We start from the raw sequence: 20966 nt of genomic DNA on the forward strand, positions 1-20966 counted from the left end.
ATTGCTCAAATCAAGGAAACACTACTGCGCCATGACCATCTCTCATCATGAATGGCACTCAACTGGAGTCTACACAACCACTCCAAATGCTGGGTCTCACTATCGTTTAAATTCTCTTCTCATGAAATCACATCGTTGGTATTGCTAGAGTTTCATCTTAAAGATTGACCCTTCTCTTTAGAGCCAGAAGATAATTCAGTTATCGACAGCAGTTGACAACTCTACAGAACTCAAGAATGGCCCACAACAGAAGACTGTTTCCATATCTGAGATGGAGCTGTTGTTACACACACACTTGACATCTTGAACATCAACCAAATAAAGGTCACTCAGTTGAGTGGCATCACATCACCAATGGACCAAATTCTTGCTTCTGACCCACAGGCGTCCTGTCACTTCCTCTCTTTTTCTCATCACCATCGTAATCATTATTATTTAATGTCTGTCTTCCCTACTGATATGGGATGGGCAATTTTCTCAGTTGCTACTATAATGGTTTCTGTTCCTTGGAGCTGGTTGGTCTTGAACTTCCACTATTCAGGTATCTTAAACCACTCATCACCATTGTTGCACTCTCACCCCCTTTCCTCACACTGTCCTCTATGTCCAACCCTTCTTCTCCAGAACATCTCTCCTTCTGGGATCTTCTTGTTGATGTCTTTCCTGCATGTGTTGACCCGAAGCAGCTTAATTTAAACTAATAACATCAATTCACTCCAGTCTCAGAGGGACTGCAACAGCCATGGGCTCTTTTCCTTCTTTTATACTCAGCAAGTAAATAAAAAAAAAAAAGAATAAAAAGTTGTCATGGATATTTCATAGATTTATAAAGAAGAATCATTTTTAGAATTGTTGTTGATAACATTTGGCTAATACAGTTTTACTTCTATTTGGAATAAATTTTTCGTTTTATAGCTGGTCATTTTTCATAAAATAACACAGCAGTTGCTGCAAAATTAATGGCAAGTTCCAAAAACGCAAATTTTAAGCTCTCTCTCTCTCTCTCTCTCTGTACATATATATATCGTAAGTACAAAAAGAAAATCTTCCAATTTTATTGTAGATAAGAGACATTTGTAATTCTGATGTCAAGAGTAGTGAAAATCAAATTATAAATGAAAACATTTATGTAAATAAATACAGCATTTGAAGCTATGCTGTAAATATCATCAACTTTGCGGAACCCACACAAACATTAGATAGAAATAAGTGTAAAACAAGATTTTTCAAAATATATTTTTTCCCCTGCAGCATTCCCAGTGGTGAAAACATGCCATTGGCCATGTTACAGGGAAAGGGAAAACCTGTAGAAATTGCTAGAAACAAGGCTAAATGCTACGAGTCCCCGCAAGTAGCACTTGCCAGGTAAACTTAGAGATTGTTTTTCAACCACAGCTCATGGTTAATTTATCATATATTTGTCACAAGTAAATATTTAGTTTTATTTTCTCAGTATTAACTTGATTTCAATTGGTTGTTTTGTTAGATGTATTCATATTTCGTACTGCACAGGTTTTATTTTTTTAAATATATTTCACTATTTTTTCCTTTTTATTTTGTTGCTAAAAATGTCATATTTTATTGAAAAATTCGATATTATATTCTCGAGTGGACCACATTATTTTACAACATCTGAAATATCATTCCTTTCATATTTCCTTACAGAAGTTTCTTATTTAGGAATGTCTTTAAAAAAAATCTTCTTCGGGCACAACGATGGTGGACAGCTTATTCTGTTTTTATGACTATGGAGATGAATCCATTGTCCTTTACGTACTTCAGCCATTCGATTGCAACCATGCTGGAGCACTGCCTTGAAATAGTTTAGTTGAACAAATTTACCCCAGTACTTAAGTCTGTTTCTTTTGTTGAAACATAAACAAACCAACACTGGTTGTCAAGGGGTGGTGAGGGACGATGGTCACTCATGGTCACAATTCACTTTTCTTCATCTAAACCCATGTCCACACTCGTCTAAGTTGCCATTGCTCCTCCTCCTCCTCTCCTACCCCCTCCACTGCTCTACTTATAACCCATATCAAACACACCATTGCGCCCACACACACCTACACTCCTTCCTATTCCATACACACTAGCACTCACATGCACACACTCACACACACACACACACACACACACACATTCCTTCTCCTCCTCCACCCACACCTGCATTCACACTTCCACCTCCACACATAAATCATCGTTTCGTTTAACGTCTGCCTTCCATGCTAGCATGGGTTGGATGATTTTGACTGAGGGCTAGCAAACCAGATGGCTGCACCAGGCTCCAATCTTAATCTGGCAGTGTTTCTACAGCTGGGTGCCCTTCCTTATGCCAACCACTCCGAGAGTGTAGTGGGTGCTTTTTATGTGCCACCGGCATGGGGGCCAGTCAGGCGGTACTGGCAATGACCTTGCTTGAATCTTTTTACACATGCCACCGGCACAGGTGCCAGTAAGGCGATGCTGGTAATGATCACGCTCGAAAGGTGCCCTTTTATGTGCCACAGGCATATAACCAGTTGGCTGCTCTGGCAACGATCACGCTCGGATGGTGCTCTTGGCACCCTACTAGCACGGGCACAAGTGCCAGTAAGGTGATGCTGGTAACGATCACACTGGAACGGTGCCTTTTATGTGCCACTAGCACGGATGCTGGTTAGCTGCTCTGTCAACAGTAGTGAGCAAATAATCAAGCAACACCTACCTCCCTTGTCACCCCATACCCGCATCCTGACTTCTCCATTCATGTTGACCCACCCACATCCTCCTCCTCCTACAACATGCATGCGTGTCAGATCTCCTCGCATACATATACACATACACAAGCACAGAGCATACACATAAACTTCATGCACTCATGCACACACTTTATCCAACTGCCCCACACACGTTCACACACCAGATGAAACAGGGACATACCCACTCGTTCACACACATAGAAGCATAAACACACATAACACCATACACACACACACACACACGTATGTCTGACTGCCTCTTACACTCACGCATCTAAAAAAGGGTAGAAGAACACACATGCTACCCGCATAATATACACACACGTAGTAGCTTCTACATATACTTGCACGCACACACATATGCACATGTCTGATAACCTCACAATAGCTTCATAATTTCCACACATGCAATCACACAAATACACAGTACACATGCACACAATGCTTCACACACACACCCACACACGTGCGCGCACACACACACACATGCATGCTTATTTGCACACATGTACATGCATGCACTCATGCAAACACAAGCACATGCTCACCTAGTCTTCATCCTCATGTGCTTGCTTACACATGCATACACGCTTACCAATATATATATATACGCATGCAGACATTATCTTCACATGTGCACGCATGCACACTTTTGCCAGGTCACTGTTGTCTCTCCCTTGCCACCCACGCTGCCAGCCACTTCCTTCCTTCCAGTCAATCCGACATGTAGCACCATTTCTCTCTGTTTTGCTAGGTTCTTCTCTTTTGTCTAGTTGCCAGATCAGTCAAATCGTCCAACCCATGCTAGCATGGAAAGCGGACGTTAAATGATGATGATGATGATGTTGATGATGATGATTTACTTCACTTATAAAGGGCATGAAATATTGCACTTTTCACACCTTATCTGTAATGTGAAACTATTCTGTTTTCTTAAGAAAATGTCACCGGTTTTGATGGTCCATTTTTGAAGAAAGACTTGCCTGAAAATGTTAATGGACTCATTTTCTCCACACAGCCTTGCAGTACATAACCTCGTTGCTGCAGATTGACCCCTTGACTTGTGAATATTGTTATGTAAATGACAGGCACCCTACCAGGAACAAGTGTGGCTGTGTGATAAGAAGTTTGTTTCCCAATCACATAGTTCTGGTTTCAATCCCACTGCTTGGCCCTTGGACAAGTATCTTCTATCTTAACCTTGGGTTGACCAAAGCCTTGTGAGTGGATTTGGTACATGGAAACTAGAAGAAGCCTATCATGTATATATGTGTGTGTGCGTGTATGTGTGTTTGTCCCCTACCACTACTTGACAACAGATGTTGGTTTGTTTACATCCCTGTAATTTAGTTATTCAGCAAAAAGCAATTATAGAATAAGTTCTGGGCTTTATAAAAAAATAGTAAGTACTGGACTAGAAATTCTTCAAGGCAGTGCCCCAGCATGGCCATAGTCTAATGATTGAAACAAGTAAAATAAAAGATAATACCCACCACTTGCCACTCATGTCTTTTCTATTTTCTATGTGATACAGGAAGAAGAAACCCCATCGAAATATTCAACTTTACCCATTATTATTGGGAAAAAACTGGCAGATTACAAGTCAGATGGTACCAGTAATACCCTAAACAAATATCTGTCTCATTCAACTAACAAAGGTCAGTAAAGTAGCTCATGTTTTCTTGCTCTTATATTTGTTGTTATGCTTTATTATTTTTATGAGGAAAAATTGTATTTGTTGTTTGAATCTAGCCATGGTCATCCTCTCTTTTGTACAAATACATTGAGCTCTGTCACTCATACTTTGGAAAGGTTGGAGCAGGGTGGGGTGGGGTGGGGCTCTGATTTGAGGGAGATTTGGTTGCTATTTCTAGAAAGTTGGGAAACTACTAAAGGTCCTCATTTTTCACATTCATTGGAAGTATCTGTGTTTGTGGTGTTGTGGTGGTGGCTGTTTGTATTGATATCATCTGATATCCAGCATGTGTTTAAGAACACAAGACTCTGCTGCCATTAGAAAAAGAGGAAGTGCCTGATATGCAGAAAAGAAGTTGGTAAAGACTCCTTACCCTGTACACCCTACACAGTGGGTGTTGTGGGATCAGAGGCAGAATGACAAAGAATGTCGGCTTTATATGTGGTGGGTGTGTTCAAAAGGAGTTAACAGTAAGCATCGCATTACTGGCACTCGAGCCCGTGCTAGTAGGGAATTAAGAGCACCATCCGAGCATGATCGTTGCCAGAGCAGCTATCTGGCCTCTGCCGGTGGCACGTAAAAGACACCATTCGAGCGTGATCGTTACCAGCATCGCTTTACTGGCACCTGTGCCGGTGGCATGTGTAAAAGATTCGAGCGAGGTCGTTGCCAGGGCCACCTGACTGGCCCCATGCTGGTGGCACATAAAAGCACCCACTACACTCTCAGAGTGGTTGGCGTTAGGAAGGGCATCCAGCTGTAGAAACTCTGCCAGATCAAGATTGAAGCCTGCTGCAGCCAGCTGATTCGCCAGCCCTCAGTCATATGTCCAACCCATGCTAGCATGGAAAGCAGATGTCAAACGATGATGATGAAATGAATTTCTTCATTATACAGAAAATGGCTTCCTAGAAATTGACAACTTCTGCTACCTCGGCCGATTTAATTAGCAATAGAAGTGGGTGTTGTAAAAGTATAGTAGCCAGATTAATTAATCAGCATTTGGTTTATTCCGTCTTATATAATGCTTATCTATTCACATTGTTTTGAATAAATTATGTTTTATCTTGGAGCTTTGAGATTTCAATGATACGAATGCTTATTTTTAGAATGACATTGTAGGGTAGGTGTGACAGGCCAAATGTGGACGGTTTGAACATAAAAAATGGGTTGAATATTTGGGCTGGTTGTAGCCAGTTTAAATGCTAAAGGGTTAAGGATGAGTTGGTGAAAAAGACTGCAATATATTACCTCTACAGGTAACCAAAAGGATTCTACATCAGAGTAAAGGGCAGATTATATGATGGATATGTGTGAAATGTGATGCAGCATGGTAGTGGAATCTGGGCCTTGAACGTGGAAGATTTGTGAAGTGAAAGTGCTTTACTGGATGTGTAATGTTAGTATGCATGAAAGGCTGAGCACATGTTCTAGGAGAAAAGTTGATCACAAGAGGAATCAGATGTAGAACAGAAGACTGTACTGGCATGGCTGGCATGTGACATGTCTAGGAAGAGAGTGAGGGAGAGAGAAAAGATGAAGTGATGACAATTGATCTCTTACAAAAGAGATGAAAAAGGGCTTGCAACAGTGTCCTCATCTTGTTTGTTGTTAACACAACATTTCGGCTGATGTACCCTCCAGCCTTCATCAGGTGTCTTGGGGAAATTTCGAACCTAGGTTCTCATTCCTGAGGTATTTTTCGATATAATTATTATTCAGGTCACTGCCTGGAATCGAACTCAGAATCTCGAAGTTAGTAGCCCACACTCTTAACCACTATGCCATATGCCCGTGCTGAAGAAAACTCCACTTACTCATGCAAACACTGTTAAAATGGTGATGGATACTTTAGGACTTTTGCATCTTTACTGCACTCCTTTGTTACCCTCATCCTCTCTTCTAGTCACTGTTCTATTTGTCTGTAATAGTAGATGTGATTGGCTTTGTCTGCTTTCCACCCAGACTCTCATGATCACTCCAGCACTCTACCAATTACTCATCATCACTCTATTCCATTATGATGTCTGTGTAATAACGTATATTAATTTGATCTATCCTCTACATTGTTTCCCTTTCCAGCATCCCCCCCTCTTCCATGTTGCCCTTCATTGACATTCACCACACATACCACCACCTATCTTTGTTGCTCTGCTTCAGCCACCTTACCAACAGCCAACATATAACTATCATGGTCTCTCTTCCATTACTTCCTCTCTACCATTTTCTCCCTTGTTACTGCCCCCCCCCATGTCATGTTTATACGGATACTCTCTTTCTTTTTATCATCTCAGTCATCACTCTCTACTTTCTTTACCCTCTCACTCACATCTGGTCACTGTATTGCCAATATTTATCTCTTTGCAGCTACCATTGATTCATTTTTCATTTTCTCTCATAAATGAGAATAGCCATGTGGGTCTTCTCCAAGAACTTGCTCTGTTTCACCCTCTTGTATCTTAATACTGATCTGTTACCATGAAGCTGTATCCCCCCCCACTTCACTTGGCTGTCATAGTTTTGCAAGCAGCATGGTGACCTCACTGGTGCTGGTGGCATGAAAGAAGCACCTAGTTCACACTCTGTAAAGTGGTTGGCATTAGGAAGGGCGTCCAGCCCACACAAACCATGCCAAAGCAGACACTCAGACCTGATGTAGTTGTTGGGCCAGCTGGATCCTGTTAAATGATAAAACTCACGGCAACATGCAACTTGGACGTTAAATGGTAATGATGATGATGATGATGATGATGGTTATATATGTGGTCCTTTGACTTGTCATGGAGAGCAGTAACTCCAGAAAAGAGCTTGCTTGGTCTATGAAGGTTTTTGTTAATCCATGTCAACATGGAAAGGGGATATAAAATGGTTGGAATGATGATGATGTGTGTGGGTTGGTGAGCAAGATGGTTTTTGTCTGATATACAAAAATGCAGACAAGGTCATGTGGTTAGGAAGCTTGTTCCCAACCACAAAGTTTTGGGGACATTTCCACTGCACAATACCTTGGACAAGTGTATTCAGCTATAACCCTGAGTTGACCAAAACCTTGTGAAGGGATTTGGTAGATGGATAATGAAAGGAACCTTATATATATATATATTTTTTTTTTCTTTACTACCCACAAGGGACTAAACATAGAAGGGACAAACAAGGTCAGACAAAGGGATTAGGTTGATTACATCGACCTCAGTGCGAAACTGATACTTTATTTATTGACCCCGAAAGGATGAAAAGCAAAGTCGACCTCGGTGGAATTTGAACTCAGAACATAGCGATGGGTGAAATACCGCTTAGCATTTCGCCATATATATATATATATATATATATATATATATATATACACATACATACATCTGTGTGCCTGTACATTTGTGTTTCTCCAGAAATCTCTTGGCTACTAGCCAGAGATGTTGTTTCTCCTGTCAATGGCTTTGTGCCTTCAAAGCTGTTTCGGTTAAGGTATTCCTTACTTGAAAAAACAAGTAACAATTAGCAACTGGTAGGGTATCCAACTGTAAAATAATGTCTCAGTAGTATTCATCTAACCCATACTAGCATGGGAAAACAGAAGTAAAAGCAGTGTGGACGAATGAGACAGTGGGCATTTGACCCTTTGTTTGTTGATTATCATTGTTTTTGTGTCCACTTTCCCATGCACTCCTATGGCCAAACATGTTATGGACAACGCCAAATGAATGGCATCCTTTGTATGATGGTGATTTACCCATTTACAGCTATCGCTAGAAATCAAAGCAAGGAGACACACACGCACACATACACATGTGTGTTGGTGTCTTTCTGTTTCTGTCTCCCTGTTCCGCTAAAAGGCTTTCCTTGACCCAGGGCTATAGTAGAAGACACATGCTCAAGGTGGTGTGCAATGGGATTGAACCTGAAACTATGTGGCTGAGAAGTGAACTTCACACAGCCATGCTGTGTTATACAATGTGTGTGTGTGGGTGGGTGTTTGACCTGATGTTTATATGTAATACAGAGTAAAGTGAAAGTAGCTTAAGGTTGTTGAGATTATGAATAATGGTGTATTATATGGGTGGGCAGTATGGTATGTTAGGAAGGTATCTCATCATCATTATCGTTTAATGTCCGCTTTCCATGCTAGCATGGGTTGGACGATTTTGACTGAGGGCTGGCGAACCAGATGGCTGCACCAGGCTCCAATCTTGATCTAGCAGAGTTTCTACAGCTGGATGCCCTTCCTAACGTCAACCACTCCGAGAGTGTAGTGGGTGCTTTTACGTGCCACCAGCACAAGGGCCAGTTAAGTGGTACTGGTAACGGCCATGAAAAAATCGTGTTTTTCTTTTACATGCCACCTGCTCACCGGCACAAGAACCAGTAAGGTGGCGCTGGTAACAATCACGCTCGAATGGTGCTTTTTACGTGTCACCGGCATGAAATATATATATATATGTATATACATGTATGTATATGCAGTTTTGTCACCAATCTCAGGCTATTATCACAGTTATATACTCAGGTTTCAAAGTAAAATGTTACTGTGTGTATTGGGTGTTGGTAAAGTGTGTGTGTCTGAGTGGATGTGTGTAGGAAGACTGTGATTATATTTAAGCTTGGAAGAAATGTGTTTGCATACACTTACACTTGCATATATGCTTGTGCACACACACACACACACGATGCTTATATACATATATTAGAGAAGGAAATGCCTATTGTGGTACTTGATGTGTCCTTCAGGTGTTAAAGAGATACAGAAGGAATTAGCTTGAATGAGAGCCTGATGAGAAAGAGAGAGAGAGAGAGAGAAAGAAGGAGGGAGTGTGAGAGAGAGAGAGAAAACTAGAGGGAATATGTATCGTATCATAGCATGTATTTAATATCTATATTGTAGAACCAAACAAACATTGCTGTCTTGTCTGTATTGACAACAATTGGCATGTCTGTGTTAATCTCCTCGGTGAAAGCCTGCCTTTTACTGTGAGTGAATATCAGTAAAGTACTACAGAAACTACCACACTGTCTGTACACCAGTTGCTGTTGATGGCAACTTCCCAGCTCTTGTTTCCTTGCTAGCAAATCTTTTCCTAACTGATCCATTAACTAGTTTTTCATCAATGGAAAAAAATCACTTGAAGCATCCATACACAACATGGTAATGTAGCCACCTCGCAAACCCACCCTCTGGCAGCCACCCAAGCTTTTCTTTTTGATTGGCAGTTTTTCAACCACCCTTATTACAGAAGCTCTGTGGTGGAAAAAAAAAAGAAACAAACAAACAACAGCAGCAACAAGAACAACAAATAATAATAATAATTATAATAAAAGGAGAAATATCATGATTTCCCCTGGTTCACGTACCATTACTTTATTATTATTATTATCATTCCGTAATACCTCACCTATCATTTGTGATATTTTTCATTTGCTATCATTAGAATACTTGCTGTGAATTAATTTACTTTCTCCTTCTTCTAGAATCACTGAAAGATTTATTTCTGCTGTTGATTTTTCAAACACAAATATAACTTGTATGTAAAGATATGAACTCCTAAGATTTTAACAACTTAATCTTTCAGCGCAGCTTTTGCTTTTATCTCTTCCCTTACTTTGGTTTTTACATCCAGTTTTTTTATTCATTTATTTTCTTGCCAAATAAACATGCTCACTATATATTTTTTGCGTGTCTGTATATGTCATCATCATCATCGTCGTTTAACGTCCGCTTTCCATGCTAGCATGGGTTGGACAGGTTGAGTGTGGGCTGGCGAACCAGATGGCTGCACCAGGCTCCAATCTTGATCTGGCAGAGTTTCTACAGCTGGATGCCCTGCCTAACACCAACCACTCCAAGAGTGTAGTGGGTGCTTTTATGTGCCACCGGGACAGGGCCAGTCAGGCGGTACTGGCAACAACCTTGCTCGAATCTTTTACACATGCCAATGGCACAGGTGCCGGTAAAGCGATGCTGGTAACAATCCTGCTCGAATGGTGCCTCCTACATGCCACCGGCATGGAGGCCAGATAGCCGCTCTTGCAACGATCACGTTCGGATGGTGCTCTTAGCACCCTACTATCATGGGGCACAAGTGCCAGTAAGGCGAAGCTGGCAATGATCACACTCGAATGGTGCCTTTTATGTTCCACTGGCATGGAAGCCGGTTAGCCGCTCTGTCAACGATTACACTCGTATGGTGCTCGTGCCTGTCATCGAATTTCACTTTGATTTTGATTTCGATTTCACTTGCCTCAACAGGTCTTCGTAAGCAGAGATTAGTGTCCAAAGAAGGAAAAGGCATGCACAAGTGGGTTGGTTACGCCCCTGGCACAGGCCACGCAGTTATTATCTTATTTGGCTTGCCGGGTCTTCTCAAGCACAGCATATTTCCAATGGTCTCAGTCACTAGTCATTTCCGTGGTGAGGCCTAAAGTTCAAAGGTCATGCTTCACCACTTTATCCCAGGTCTTCCTAGGTCTATACACATACATATTTTGGTAGGTATCAAATTGTTGGATCAGGTGGTGAAAATCACAGAGAGGGTCATAGCCCAACTAATTAGGGAGAGAGTTAGGTTACATGAAATGAAGTTTGGATTTGTGCCAGGGAGAAGCACCACTGATGCTATATTTCTGGTAAGACAGCTGCAGGAGAAATACTGAGCCAAAGATAAACCTCTGTACTTGGCTTTCGTTGATGTGGAGAAAGCCTTTGACAGGGTCCCTCCGATCCCTTATCTGGTGGTCAATGCAGAAACTAGGGATATATGAGCGGTTAGTGAGAGCTGTACAAGCCATGTACAGGGATGCTGTTAGTAAGGTGAGGCTGGTAACGAGTATAATGAAGAATTCCAGGTAGAAGTAGGTGTTCACCAAGTATCAGTCCTCAGCTCTTCAGTTCATCATAGTCCTTCAGACAATAATAGAGGAATTCAAGACAGGCCGCCCCTGGGAGCTCCTCTATGCTGATGATGTTGTTGTAATAGCTGAGTCACTGCCAGAACTAGAGAAGTTTCAGGTGTGGAAGCAAGGTTTAAAATTAAAGGGCTTTAGAGTTAACCTAGCAAAAACCAATGTCTTAGTAAGTAGGAAGGCAAAGGAATCACAAATCCTTTAGGCATAGGTAGAAACTCCATAAGATGTACATGGTGTAAGCGATGGATGCATAAGAGGTGCAGCAATATCAAAGGAAGGCTAAGTGGGAAGATAGTTTTTTTGTGTGGAAAATGCTCAGGAGCAATGAAAACCAAAAATGTGCAGAAAATACATTCCATTACATGTCAGGGGGAAAAACTATAAGTAGTTGATAGCTTCTGTTACCTAGGGGACCAAATCAGTAGCTGGGGGGGATGCTCTGAGAGTGTAGCTGCTAGAATAAGAATAGCCTGGGTAATGTTCAGAGAGCTCCTACCTGTGTTGGTAACAAAGGGCTTCTCACTCAGAGTGGAAAGTAGACTGTATGATACCTGTGTGCGAACAGCTATGCTATATGGCAGTGAAACATGGGCTCTGAGTGCTGAGGACATGCGTAGATTTGAAAAAAAATGAAGCAAATATGCTCCGCCGAATGTGTAATGTTTGTGTGCATACACGATGTTAGCACCCTGAAGAAAAGTTGGACATTAGAGGCATCAGATGTGGTGTGCAAGAGAGATGATTGTGCTGGTATGGTTCTGTGATATGTGTGGATGAGGACAGCTGTTGTGTCACTCTAACATTGGAGGGAACTTATGGAAGAGGTAGACCATCAAACATTGGGCTTCACAGAGGCAACGACAAATGACTGAGACCTTTGGAGATATACTGTGTTGGAGAAGACCCAGTGAGCCATGTGAGATTGTAGTCATGGCCAATACCAGTGTCGCATAACTGACCCATTTAAAAGTACCCTTCAATCATTTGGTAATATGCTGTGCTTGTGAAGACCTGTTGAACCGAGTAAAATTGTAGTTCTGGCTGATGCCAGTGCCACTTGACTGGCTCCCGTGTTGGTGGCACATAAAAAGTACCCACTACACTCTTGGAGTGGTTGGCTTAAGAAGGGCATCTAGCTGTAGAAACCTTGCCAACTCAGATTCGAGCCTGGTGCAGCCTCCTGGCTTGCCAGTTCTCAGTTAAACTGTCCAACCCATGCCAGAATGGAAAGTGGACATCAAACAACGATGATGATGAAATATATATATATATATATATATATATACACACACACACACACACATGTATTTATATATATATACTCACACACACACTCACACTCACATGTATATACATATATATATATACACATAAGTATATATATATATATATATATATGCATACACACACACATATATGTATATACATACATATCTATCTATATACACACACACATATATGCACACAGACACACACACACACATATATAAATCCATAAAATGGAACAAGAATGCAACAGATGACAATAAAACATCCGGACAGATAGACGATACAAAGATGGACAAGAAAAACAATAAAAAGACAGAGAGGAAAAAACAAGGATGGGTCATTTGCCGCTTGTTCTCATCAGTCAAGTTACCAAATTATCCTTACAGTTTCAGGCAGTTACACTTGAGACTGTTCAAGTCTGGCTGCCCCCAAAAATCTAAGCTGAGAGCATTAAATTTTTTGGCAGAAAGCAGGTGAATGTGTACAACGACAAAGACAAGAAATGGAGAATGTTACACAATTAGAAATACAAAATTTTGATGCATACTGACAAGGTGAGCAAGAACACAACAGACGACAATAAAACATCCGGACAGGTAGATGATGTGCAGATGGACAGGAAAAAACAAGGATGGGTCATTAGTGGCCTCCTCTCATCGGTCAAGTTACCAAATTATCCTTACAGTTTTGGATATACACAAAGAGCACCATACTAGGGTATATATATATATATATATATATATATATATATATACACACATACATACATAGATATCCATATGGAGTAACTTTGAGTGTACATGTGCCTGTATTAGCTGTGAATATCCATTAGGTGGTTGTTGTTGATGATAATTGTGGTAGGTTAGCTGCAGCTTTTAGTAATTGAAAAATTCTGTTTGTAAAGATTCTAGTCTTACATTTTGTTGCTAATGTGGAGGATGATGCCACTGTAAAGCTGCCGTTTTGAAGTTTTTTTTTAATACAAGATTGTTCTTTAACTACATCCTTAGAAGAGTTGTATTTGGTTTGAGTGAGGATTGGATATTGATGGTTAAACGAAATATTTACTGTTACCTTTTTATTCCGATTCCTCTGTGCCTGTTTCTAGTCTTCTCTAACATATTGAAGGGGCAAATCCAACTTCCTAATGTCTCTCATCTTCTCTGATTTATTGATGGAGTAAAGCTCTTTTTTATTGTTTCTCTCATCTTCTGTGAAACATTAAGGGCTGTAAAACTCTGTTTTAAGGTAATTGTTTGAAAACCATATGGAATTAGTAGACAGTATAAGAAGTTATTGAGACTGGAATTCTTAAGATGGCTGGAAGATTTTCAAGACAGCTGTTTGTCTGTTCAGATTTTCAACATAGTTCTGAGCTCTTATAATGAATTACTTCGGTAGTAGCAGCAATAGCAGTAGTAGTAGTAGTAACAATAATAATGATAATAATAATAATAATAATAATAATAATAAATCCTTTTTACTAGAAGCACAAGACCTGAAATTTTGTGGGTGGGGTGGAGAGGGTGGATGAGTCGATTACATTGAATTCATTATTTGACTGGACCTTATTTTATTGACCCCGAAAGAATGAAAGGCAAAGTTGACCTTGGCTGAATGTTGACTCAGAATGTGGAGACAGACAAAATATTTATTTCTTTACTACCCACAAGGGGCTAAACACAGAGGAGACAAACAAGGACAAGTAGACGGATTACATCGATTACACCGACCCCAGTGCGTAACTGGTACTTAATTTATCGACTCCGAAAGGATGAAAGGCAAAGTCGACCTCGGCGGAATTTGAACTCAGAACGTAACGGCAGACGAAATACGGTTATGCATTTCACCTGGCGTGCTAACGTTTCTGCCAGCTCGCCACCTGAGACAGACAAAATACTGCTCAGCATTTTGTCTGCTGTGTTAATGTTTCTCTCATTCTCTCTACTATATGTACAAGGCCTGAAATCTGGTACTGTTTGCAACAAAATGTAGAAAGGGAATCTCTTCAAAGAGAATTCTCTAATTACCAAAAGCTGCAGCTAAGCTACTACCATGTTGTCTGGTGTGTTCTAATGATTCTGCTACATCGTAGTCTTAGTAGTAATAATAATAATAATAATAATAATAATAATAAACCATTTGAATTCTGAGACCGAAGGTTGATTAGTGTAACAGTTATTCAGTTGAGATATATTTCACATTTAACCTCCATCGCACGTTGCAGCTGCTAACATTTTCAGATCAATATAACTAGTATTTCTCTAAATAACTGCAAATTAACAGAATTTGCAATTGATCAAGTTTTCTGGTTGTTTTTCTTCTCTCTCTCTTTCTCTGTGTTTCTCTCGTTTATTTCTTGTTTGTTTGTTTGTTTGTTTTCCAATTTCATTTCTGGCAAATATTGTATGAGGTGGCGTAACTTATCAAATTTGATCAGAACAGATGAGATGTGAGGTTAAACGGAATTGTTCCCTCACCACATGTATCACCACCCTCCCCCTCCCGTCCTCATTGATTGGTGCTTTTCCTTCTCAAGATTCTATCAGCATTTTGTTCCAACACAAATGAAACATTCTCTTCCCTATTTATTTTTTTTTTACAACAAAATAATTTCACATTAAATTTTAAATATGTTTAAAAATGAATATGAACCATTGAATGGTTTGAGCTGACTTTTATGGGAATTACATTTTGTGATAATGTGGATTGTAGTTGAAATGTGGCTGAAATGATAATAGTGATGGGGGTGGTTTACAATTCAGTTTGGAGTTAATGAATGAGGTTGGATGGTTCTGGTCGTTATGGTCGAGAGGATTTTAATTAAGGTGTGTGTGTGGAGTTAATGTTCAAATGTGTGAGGCTGGATGCTTTCTGCAGTTATGGTCGAGGTGATTATAATTAAGGTGTGTGTGTGGAGTGGTGGCTGAGGTGAGAAAAGCAGCAAATGAACAGTTGTCACGTTGGTACGATGCAAGGCAGTTGGAATACAAAGGAGTAAACCGTTCTAACTAGTGAGGAATATCAACCATGAAGAAAAGTTCAACTTCGTCTTCACTGTCATTGATTCCCAAGTTCAATTTCAAAAGGTAAAATGTTGTTTCTCAAAAACCCAGGTGTTCAAAGTAATCTCCACCACCACCACCACCATCCCTATCATCATCATCACTACTACACACATCTTTGTTACCAAAGATGTGTGTATGTGTTTGCATCTTCATCATCATCATCATCGTTTAATGTCTGCTTTCCATGCTGGCATAGGTTGTGCGATTTGACTGAGGACTGGTGAACCAGATGGCTGCACAAGGCTCCAATCTTGATCTGGCAAAGTTTCTACTGCTGGATGCCTTTCCTAACGCCAACCACTCCAAGAGTGTAGTGGGTGCTTTTACGTGCCAGTGGCACGAGGGCCAATCATGCGGTACTGGCAACGGCTACGCTCAAATGGTGATTTTTTAAGTGCCACCTGCACAGGAGCCAGTCCAGCGGCACTGACAATGACCTCGCTTGAATATTTTTTCATGTGCCACCGGCACAAGTGCCGGTAAGACAACACTTGTAATGATCATGCTCGAATGGTGCTTTTTACGTGCCACCGGCACAGAAGCCAGTCAGCTACTCTGGCAATGATCACGCTCGGATGGTGCTCTTAGCGCTCCACAAGCACAGATGCCAGTCATCGAATTTGATTTCGATTTCACTTGCCTCAACAGGTCTTCGCAAGCAGAGTTCAGTGTCCAATGAAGAAAAGGTACGCATAAGTGGGCTTTTGGATTGTTTTTAGATTGATGTTTGACCCCTTCTTCTTAATGGCTTTTCTAAGCTTTCTGAATGTCTCAATGTACCACTTGCTGCTCACAGCCATGTTTTAGAAAACCAAGTAGAATGTTGCCTTGGTCATCTGCCGAAAATGTCACTTTGATTTTCTCTGTCAACTGCTGCTTCTTGAATTTCAAAGACATGTGATGCTAATGGAGCTTTTGTTTCTGGATCATAAAATTACAACCTCTTTTCATCTTCAGAAAAACGTGTCTTCATTGGGATTCAAATACTTCCAGCAGATCAGGGCAGCCTCTCACCTTTCTTTCAAACCAAATGTCAACTGCTGCAGTCTCCACTTTGGACACCCAAACTCTTCTTTTCTATTCAGGATTGCATTGTGACCACAGTCCAGTTGTGCAGTATGCTCATCAATTGTGACTCCTTATTTTGCTCACTCCCTGGTGATTCATGCCTGTCATCACAGTTGATGGTCTCCCACTGCATGCTTTGCTTTCATGATGCTGCTGCTGATGATGATGATCATCATCATTTAATGTCCATTATCCATGCTGGCATGGGTTGGATGGTTTGACTAGGGCTGGCAAGCTGGAAGGCTGCACCCGACTCCCATCTGAGTTGACATGGTTTTCTACAACTGAATGGCCTTCCGAGAGTGTGATGGGTGCTTTTACATGTCACTGGCACAGATGCCATTTGTGTGACACCTGGGTGCTTTGTATGTGTCACTGGCATGGGTGCCAATTTGTGTATGACATGACACTGGTATCTGCCACGACTGCGAATTTGCTCGGTTTGGTGGGTTTTCTTCTCAAGCACAACATAATGCCAAAGGTCTTGGTCATTGCCTCCATTAGGCCCAACACTTGAAAGGAACTCAACCACTTTGCCTCCATCAGTTCCATGCTGTAAATTTTTTCATCCATCTATGCTCATTATTCTTGTCAGTGAAGTCATCTCCATTTACAACTTGTGGTCTTCTGTGGATGTCAGACAACCTGAAGCCCTTCTTTGTCAAGAACTCAGCAATGATATGTCGTTTCTGTTTGCAACTTTCTACTGTCAAGAACTCAATGATGGCATGTTGTTTCTGCTTGGAACCCATTATTTTCCTCTGATGATGAAGAACAGGAAGAAGAGTTACTCTGGAGGGAGATTTATTCTCACAAAATGTGGAATTGAAAGGATCATTGTCAGTTAATGAAAAAATTATGCCCACTTTTGCATAAATTTCAGTACAACCCTCATACACTTATCTCTGTAATGGAAATGGAGTTGTATGGCATTTGGTCTACAGTTTAACATCAGCAGTGGTGATGGTGTATGTGTATGGATAGATATATGTATATGATATACACATGCATATATGTATGAGCATGATGTTAATAATTAATTTTTGACCTCAAAGAAAATATCGTAGACCATAAATAATTAACAAACTCATTAGAGCTTTGGACAGAAGTTGTAGAATTAGGAAGAAAACAACAACTTGTGGTTAAAGTCTGTTGGATGTTACATCGATTGGTAAACATAGAACTTATTTATTTAGTTTTTGGGCAAGAAAGCATTGAGAACTGCTGACAAACTAAGGTCATATGACGACTAATTTAATTGTTTGTTATATAAGTGGTTTACTGTCTGTAGAATAGTTATCTTGGTTTATCTCTCACTATAATGAGTATTAGACCAACGTTTGTCAATAAAATTACCATATGGCAACTGGAAGAAACCGTTTGTATGTGTGTGTTTTCTACCTTGTCTTTGTGTGTGTTACTGTTCATATAAATGGTTGTCCTTGCGAAAGCATGTCCATCCCCTCCTCACTGTGGTGGGGACGCTGGCAACGGGTAGTGTCAGAGCTATGCCGTTGGGAACTTCGGTTCCTGGTAGGGCCACCCAAGGCGGATTGGTCTGACACCGAGTGGTATTAGAGCCACAACCCGGCAGACGGGGCTCTGGGGAAAATCCTCAGAGTGTCTGTTTTGGCACCCGGCGGCTCCTCGGTCATTCTGTCCCTGTGTCTGCAGACAATCTGCAGCAAACAGGATGTTTCTACATGCGGGATTGTTGGGGACCACTTGTGAAATTCATATTCCCACGAAACTTCTTCCACCGTCATGGTTCGAGATGTCTTGAGGGTGGTAGAAGAAGCCAACTCAACCTGCCCAGGGTAAATGTCGCCACAAGTACAAGTACATTCATGTTTTCCAGGGCCTCAACAGACAATGGGAATCATTAGAAACCAGGAGGGGGGTTTGCTATCAGGAAGGGCTTCCACTGAATATAATTTTGTGATGTCCAACAAGAACTTGAGACACAGGTAGGTGGTGGGTTTACTTGTTAAGTCTAGAGGAAGGGAGATTGGTCCCTTACCTTTGTAGCATCTCCTACATCTATTTGTAACTTGAGAATGGAACAAGACACGAAACAGTTTGAAACAATGTCTTCTGTTCTGCACCTCCACCCAGCCACCTCAGTTTCCATTTGACTTGATGTTTCACCATCGTTTTGTTTATCTGTAGTTGTTGTTGGTGATGGTCATGGTGGTTGGGTACATCAGTGTTGCATTAATCGTCTGAGTCTGTGTTTTTTCCTCTGTTGTACAAACTCAGAAGTTTTCCAACCTACCAATCACAATGTCGTTCACTCAGTAAATGTAAAAATTTCCAGCTCAACAACTGAAGACATTGACTGAGAGAAAAATAACTTTCTAAACTTGAGAACAACATAGAATTTTCTTTTAGAGAGAGAGAGAGACACACACACACACACCACACACACACACACACACACACACACACACCCTTTATGTTCGACATAGTCATCAGTATGAATTGAATGTGTCTCTTGTACAGCATATCTTCACTCAGTCTTGTTGTCCTGGTTGTATAACCCAAACCCACATATCTATGCACCAACTCACCAAACACTCAGCAACATATATTTTTTACTTTACTTTCTCCCTACCATCCCAATCACTATCAGAAATATATTGATTAACCAGTGTGTGTGAGAGAGAGACAGGAAGAGAAAAGAACATATTTAACAGACTCTTTGAGATGTTTGCTGAACATAATTGAATTTCTTATTTTCTTTTCGTTCAATAAGAGAGAAAACTGTTTCCAAAGACATTTCATTTTTACTCTTCTTTATTTCCAGGGCATTTCGAGAGGAATACGCAAATTTATCACGTCTAGAGAACCAGAGAAGCTGGCCTTGAGTAATGAAACAGTCGCAATGAAGCCCTCCCTCTTTACCTTTCCCCTTCTTTCTCCAATGCACCCTTTTTCTTTTTTTCTTTCCAATATCCTGATGTGGTGGCGGCCCTGTTAGTTGCAGTCCTACTATTTAATATGATGGAACATAATATGCAATATATATATATATATATATATACACACACACATATATATATAAAAATGGACTCAATATGGAACATTATACACACACAGCACACACATATTAGATGGTTAAATCTAGTTAATATTGGTGGAACATCTTATATATAATGGTTTTGGTTAGTATTGATAGGACACACACACAACCACACATATATAATGATTAAATATCAGTTTTGTGTGTGTGTATATATAATTTGAAAAAAGAAACTTTTTAACATACCATTTGCTTATTGATACCAATAATTAATTGCATGTCTTTATTTTTTATTTTTGTTTTCAACAGCTGTGATTTGTTTTAGATTTTTTTTTTCTAAATTATCTGGGTTTTTTTTTTTATAACTTCTTATTGAATTATATGAGCTTTTTTTTAAAGATAAATTGCAAAATAAGTGACTGAAATTTTATATTTATGAAAAAAAATTTGAGATAATGGGGAGCAAAAAAAAAAAGGCATGTTGACTATTTATTTTCAATATTGAATATCAAACACAATAATAACTTTTTCTGTTTTTTTCTTGGACTTATTACCTCCACTCTCTGTCTGTCTGTCTCTCTGATTTCGTTTTCTTTTTTCTATTTCTCAATATCTCACTTTCATTCTCTCCCTCACTCTCTCTCTCTCTCTCTCTCTCTCTCTCTCTCTCTCACAGAAGCATATATTCCATGTGTGTGTGCACTTGCTTGCATGCACATGGTCCTAAATTTCCTCTGAAAGTCTGTTAAACATTTTTTGCTGCAGTAATCATTCTGGAGTCTAAATTAATAATGACACATATATGTCTATATAGTTTTTCTTTTCACCATTTTGCTTCCATTCTGCAAAAGCAGTTTGCTACAACTTTTTACCGTATGTATCCATTTTTTGTTTAGTATATATTTTTTTTTTTTTTTTTACTATCTATTATCTTGTTCGTTGGCTGAATTTGTTATCAAAGTTAATTTGTGTCCAGAGAAAAACCAACTCAAGACTTTTTAAGTAGAGAAAGAATGTAGTTCCTGTGTTTTTATTATTCATTTATTTTCAAATGTTGTTTTAGCATTTAATTTCTTATTTCCAATCACTGAGAATTTAAAAGTTATTTACTCTATCAGTTCCCATCAGTTTTACGCCTATTCACTCTATTTCGTCGTCTTCTCTTACAACAGTAAGTCTAACTACCTCTCATATTAAATTACTCTCTT

At 40.0% G+C, this 20966-nt stretch overlaps 1 protein-coding gene across 1 annotated transcript in view; it reads left to right on the forward strand.

Moving 5' to 3' along the window:
- The window catches only part of LOC115210279 (protein ECT2-like), a 182868-nt gene extending 162742 nt beyond the window's left edge, over positions 1–20126 (forward strand). Inside the window, exons 24-25 of the mRNA XM_036501941.1 lie at positions 4276–4399; positions 19543–20126. Coding sequence (XP_036357834.1) covers positions 4276–4399; positions 19543–19580 — 162 coding nt within the window. The 3' untranslated portion in view covers positions 19581–20126. The remainder of the gene's footprint in view (positions 1–4275; positions 4400–19542) is intronic.
- Positions 20127–20966: the final 840 nt, after the last annotated feature.

Source organism: Octopus sinensis, linkage group LG4, assembly GCF_006345805.1.
Source record: "Octopus sinensis linkage group LG4, ASM634580v1, whole genome shotgun sequence".
In the NCBI taxonomy this organism is placed as follows: domain Eukaryota; kingdom Metazoa; phylum Mollusca; class Cephalopoda; order Octopoda; family Octopodidae; genus Octopus; species Octopus sinensis.